This window comes from Nicotiana tabacum, chromosome 1 (assembly GCF_000715075.1).
Source record: "Nicotiana tabacum cultivar K326 chromosome 1, ASM71507v2, whole genome shotgun sequence".
Taxonomy (NCBI): domain Eukaryota; kingdom Viridiplantae; phylum Streptophyta; class Magnoliopsida; order Solanales; family Solanaceae; genus Nicotiana; species Nicotiana tabacum.
In genome coordinates, this window is record NC_134080.1 from 146,636,955 (window position 1) to 146,642,464 (window position 5,510).

Consider the following 5,510-nt stretch of genomic DNA (forward strand, 5'->3'; position numbering starts at 1 on the left):
AAGCCACTTTCTCATGGACATTGCTTTGCATTCCTTTAAAGCTTCAGGGGATTAAACTCTGTGGAATAAACAAGCGTGTTCAAACTGTCCTTATTTAAGCTCCGAGTTAAGTTGGAGGCAGGTATCTCTATCCATTTTTTGATTTTACAAGAACTATTGGTATTTGATACAGCAGTGTTTGTTCAACTTGTGTGATGATATTTGCTTTTGATACGGTAGTGGATACAGCCTCTCACGGAGAGACTTCTATTTCTTAAGACGCGGAAAAGGAGAACTGAAAAAAAGAAGGTAATTCCAGAAGGCGCATCTAGCTTCAAGAAACTGCTTATAGAAAGATCTCACGTAGTGGTTTTCTTTCTAAAATTTGCACTTTAACGCGAGCTGCTTAGTACCCTCTTAGCAGCAACCTGCAGTCTGCATCAACTCCACCCGGCAAAGATATGCAGCATGTCACATCTGCGCTTAATGTCCAGTTTGCACTGATGAATACCACCACACATACCAGAGAGGCAGACTAACTAGAGCGCACCAAAGAAGACATCTCCAGAAGATAAATTAATACACCTCATAAATCACAAACAGGACTCGTGCCAAGAGAATTTATATTAAAAAATAGAATACAAATTGCCAGCAAATCTGGAAAATGCTTAGCAAGCAGCCAGCAAAATTATTCGCACAAAAATCCATGATCTACCCAGAACTGGTGGGCAATTACAAATCCAAAATCATAGCTCACAAAGTAGAACATAAGGAATTAAAGAAATGTGTATATGGTTTTCGTCAAGATCATATTTTGGTTCCAGCAGCTACAATTTCCCACAAGTACAGCCTTTTTACCTACTTAACCAATAAGTAACTTGTTCTCTTCCAGGAAACTATAAGTAGGCACCTCCAGATTATATGGTGCAGGTCCCTTGCGGATCCTACCAGAGATGTCATAATGGGAGCCGTGGCAAGGGCAAAACCAACCACCAAAATCACCGGCATTTGGCAAAGGAATGCACCCAAGATGGGTGCATACCCCAATAACCACAAGCCATTCTGGACTCTTAACCCTCTCTGCATCCTGTTGTGGATCGCGAAGGGAGCCAAGATCAACACTGTTTGCCAAATTGATGTCGTCCTCAGTTCGGCGCCTGATGAAAACAGGTTTGCCACGCCACTTTACAGTAACAGTTGTACCAGGTTCAATGCTGGAGAGATCCACTTCAAGTGAAGCAAGGGCAAGAACATCCTTACTGGCAGACATGCTCAAAACAAACTTAAGAATCAGGAGACGCACCAATGAGGCATAGACAAACCTACCTCCTGTCAAGACAAAGTAGGCAAATGCACGTTTGCTTGGATCACCAGGTGGATACCGCTCATGGTTGTGTTCATCATAAACAATTTTTGATGTGGGATTCTTAATAGCAGCCACTGTGGGTGGAAGATCTGGGACTAAACCCATATCATGTGCATGAGAAACTGAATTAGATGAAAACCCTGAAATAATTGAAAAGCTGTTAGAAGTAACAGATGCCAAACCCCAGCAACTTCCAAAATTTATCATGGATAAAGCCAAATCAGCAAAATGACATCAAGCCAACATCAGAAGATTAATAAGCTCATCGTTCAGACACTAATAGCTAACTATCTCAGCCAACTAGTTCCCATTACATGGATTTCCCGCACAATATCCACCTCGAATGTTTGCATGTAATTAAAACAAATGACATGACAATTTTCTTCCAATACCTTACGAGGCGCTATTATTCACAAGATCCAAATCAGACTTAGGGCAGAGGACACTTCGTAACTCATCAACTCCACCCCACAAAGACCAACATTTAAGATAAGATGCTTGTTGTTGCAGTGATAGAAGAATTAGAACTCAGTTTTCCCTTGTTCATAAATATTTTTTTAACATTTCGAAGCAGGAGATATAGTTAACTGTAGGCGTACAATGAGCTAATAAATTGTACAATTGAAACTGCAAAGCAGTTGAAGCTTGCCAATATAAATTCATCGGGTAAGATAAACTAGAAGTGTCTCGTTAGACAACTCAAATTATACAAACTTTGCCTCCATCTTAAGTCTCTGGTGAGGTCTAGAATAGTGCAACCAATAAGTTCAACCTATATATCGTACCCAAAGTAAGCAAGCACAGCAATGATTGTAGAAACACAAAGAAACAAACACACTGCTATCCTCGTAAGAGACTAATAACTATAACTGCAGTGGCTAGTTAAGAATGATACAATAAATAGCTACCGCAGGTGTGGCCTAGCTGTCAACGAAACTGGAATTGGATATGGAAGACAAGTTCTTCCATCAGTCTAAGCCTTAATGGACAGAATTACTCAACATTTGCAATGGTATGAGATAGCAGATACTCCATTAAATTTAAATAGCTGAGGTGCATCCAATTTGGCCCGGGCACACTGCTATCCCGTGAAAAAAGAAAAACAAAAAGAGCGACAGTGAACATTAATGAGAGATCCCCGTGAAACTAAACGAACCAGACAGACGTGCCTTATGGATGTTGCAAGATGCAAACACAAATCAAATAAGACTACAGTGGGACCAGATAGAAAGTGGGATCCCACTTGCGGCTACTGTAACATAAAGAGTTTTTGGCTAAAAACATCCTTATACTATCCATCAAACTTAAACTTTATCCTTTATATATCTAACTGAACAGAAAACATCCTTAAAGTTTGAGAAAATGGGCAAAATACATTCTACTGTTAGTCAAAGTTCCAAAACTAACGGCAGAATATAAAATCCATCTTCTGCCCTGTTTTTAAACAGCACATGCTGCTTACAGATTATCAACATCCAGTATTCTTCCTTAAGTACTCCATTTTGGTATAATAAATCACTCCAATTCCAAACCATCGAATTGATACATATCCTCATATCAATAACAGGGCCAAAGAGATGGACCTGATGTATGCCCATCAAATTAACAATCAAAAGGAAGTAGGAAAAAAAGTTATTCTATGGCCAAATAGTTGTACTGATTTTACAATTAATGGGCCAAAATATTTTTTTAGTAGTTTCTTCGCATCTAAGTTCAGAGAACTCTCATGACTAACAGATTTCAATAAAGTATCGTACTCCTCATCCGTATCCTGTATGATTTTGGGATATTATTACTTTTAGCCCACGTCAGAAATTATTTACATTCGGTAGTCGAAAAAGTATATAAAATTCTTGTAATATTTGTACAAAAAATATATATATTTCGGCTATTATTTTGAGAGCGGCTATACAGTGCCATTTTCCCTATGATTTTTGCCAGGAATTCACTTCAGTTAACTTCCTGATCAAGTACAAACAAAGCATTCTTCTTTCAAGTGCTTATCGCGCACAATATTTTTTTGAAAACTTCACCATTCATTTTTATAAGTACAACTGGATTCAACCTGGGTTACGAGCATACTTAAATGGCCTATCTGAACTCAATCATAAGCAAATAGGCTATTTAAAAGTGCTCAATCAGCTTTCTCTCTGTACTGCATAGTCTTCTACAAGAATGGATAAGGTAGAAAGAGACACTAAACACTGCAAAAGTTTTCTTCGTGGACTGGGTACCCTTTTTTTACTTTTTTCATCTTTCTTTTTGATTTCTATTGTAGGACTTTATCTAACAACAAAGCAACCTAAATAACCATCCATATAATCTCCAAGCAACATGTACTATATAAAAATCCAGGGGGAAGAATATGGGTTATATGATCTGCCGTTAGTTTTGAGACCTTGACTAACGGTAGAATGTATTTTGCACATTTTCACAAACATTAAGGATGTTTTTTGTTCAGTTGGACATATAAAGGATGAAGTTTAAGTTTGAGCAATAGTATAAGGATGTTTTTAGCCAAAAACTCGTAACATAAAAGTCTATGGTGATACCAGCAAAATATACCATATGGAAAGTGGAACATAAAAATTGCATTAGAACTAAGCTATCATTTCCTTATAGAAGAAATTAGCTACAAATATCAAATATTGCGCATAATTAGCAACTATCGTATTTTAGGATCAGACTAAATAATTGAATGAAAAGAAAAAACAGACCTCTCGTATGGTGGAGAAACACAGAAGCGAGAGAAGGAGAAATGGATCTGGGGGAAGAGGAATCGTCATCAGAACTGAAATGATTTGCAGAGATGAAAGCGGATGAAGATGGAGCGACGGAACGCACGGGCCATCGCGACAGAGACGAAGCCCTCCTCCCAGCTATCCTCAGCATCTTCTCCTCTTTGGGTGAGCTCGTTATCAGCCTAGGGTTTCGCTTCGCAACTGCGACAGAGAGCAGTGATGATTTTTGAGATTAACAACTTTCCCTTTTTCCTATTTCTTATTTTCCACTCTCTTCCTAAAAGGTCGCCGACCCGGTCACAGTACTTTTCTCTTTTTTCTTTTTCTCCTTCTTTTTTTCTTTTTTACTTTATATCAAAATTAAATAGAAAATGCCAAATTTGCCCTTAAACTATGGAAAATAGAGCAGTTTTAGTCTTCATTTATTTTTGGTACCAAATAGGTCCTTGCCATAAAAAAAAAAAAAGAATCATTTTGCCCTCAAAACGTAAAAATTGCATGGGGCACCCTATTTGATCGCCCCCATTTAACCTATACCCATTTTTTAAAAAAGTTTTAACTTGTATCCACTTTTTAAACAACTTCAGGCCCATTTCTCCTCCTCCTTCTTCTCCTTCGTTTTCTTTTTCTTTTTTTTAAAACAACTTCGTTTTCTATTAGTAAGAAGGGTGGACTGTGTTATTAAACGGAATAGTTTTGTTTTCCTCAATTCTAGTTGAAATTTTGTCAAGAAAAGAATGAAGTATCTTTTAATGTCCTTGTTACGATAAGTCTTGTGGTTATATTATGGCTGACGGTGACACTAATTAAGCTTTGTGTATTGTAAAATTAATGCAACTTGATTTTCTCCAAAGTCATTCTTTTTTTTTTGTAGATTTGATGGTAATAGTTGGAAGCTCGGCTGTTTTAACATTGAAATGTTAAAACATTTGGCTGTTATTTTTTAAGACCCTTTTCTTGTCTATTAACCTATGTTCTCCCTCAAATCTAGCAGACTGGAAACTAATCACCATGATGAAATCTCTTCGGCTTTGTTTCCTATTTTTCATGCGTGAGACAAGAGCAAATCAGAAAAATTTCAGCTCTAGAGCTGAAGTTCGCCAGTTACAAAACAAAAACTTCAGCTCTAGAGCTGAAGTTCGCCAGTTACAAACAAAAACTTCAGCTTTAGAGCTGAAGTTCGCCAGTTACAAAACAAAAACTTCAGCTCTAGAGCTGAAGTTCGCCAGTTACAAACAAAGCTGAAGTTCTCCAGTTACAAAACAAAAATTTCAGCTCTAGAGCTGAAGTTCGCCAGTTACAAAAATAAAAACTTGCTACTTCAGTCCCATCTACTAGAATGCTAAAGTTTTGCGTGATTGCCTTTGCTACTTCAGCCCCTATGCTGAAGTTACACAAAAAAGTCGATACGCTTGCAATTTTTT

The 5,510-nt window shown here is 37.5% G+C and overlaps 1 protein-coding gene across 1 annotated transcript; it reads right to left on the minus strand.

Moving 5' to 3' along the window:
- Positions 1-586: 586 nt before the first annotated feature.
- On the minus strand, positions 587-1,870 carry LOC107786155 (cytochrome b-c1 complex subunit Rieske-2, mitochondrial). The gene is given in 1 exon segment (NM_001325413.1): positions 587-1,870. A coding segment is annotated over 1 exon segment (711 nt). The 5' UTR covers positions 1,553-1,870; the 3' UTR covers positions 587-841.
- Between the last annotated feature and the right edge of the window lie 3,640 nt (positions 1,871-5,510).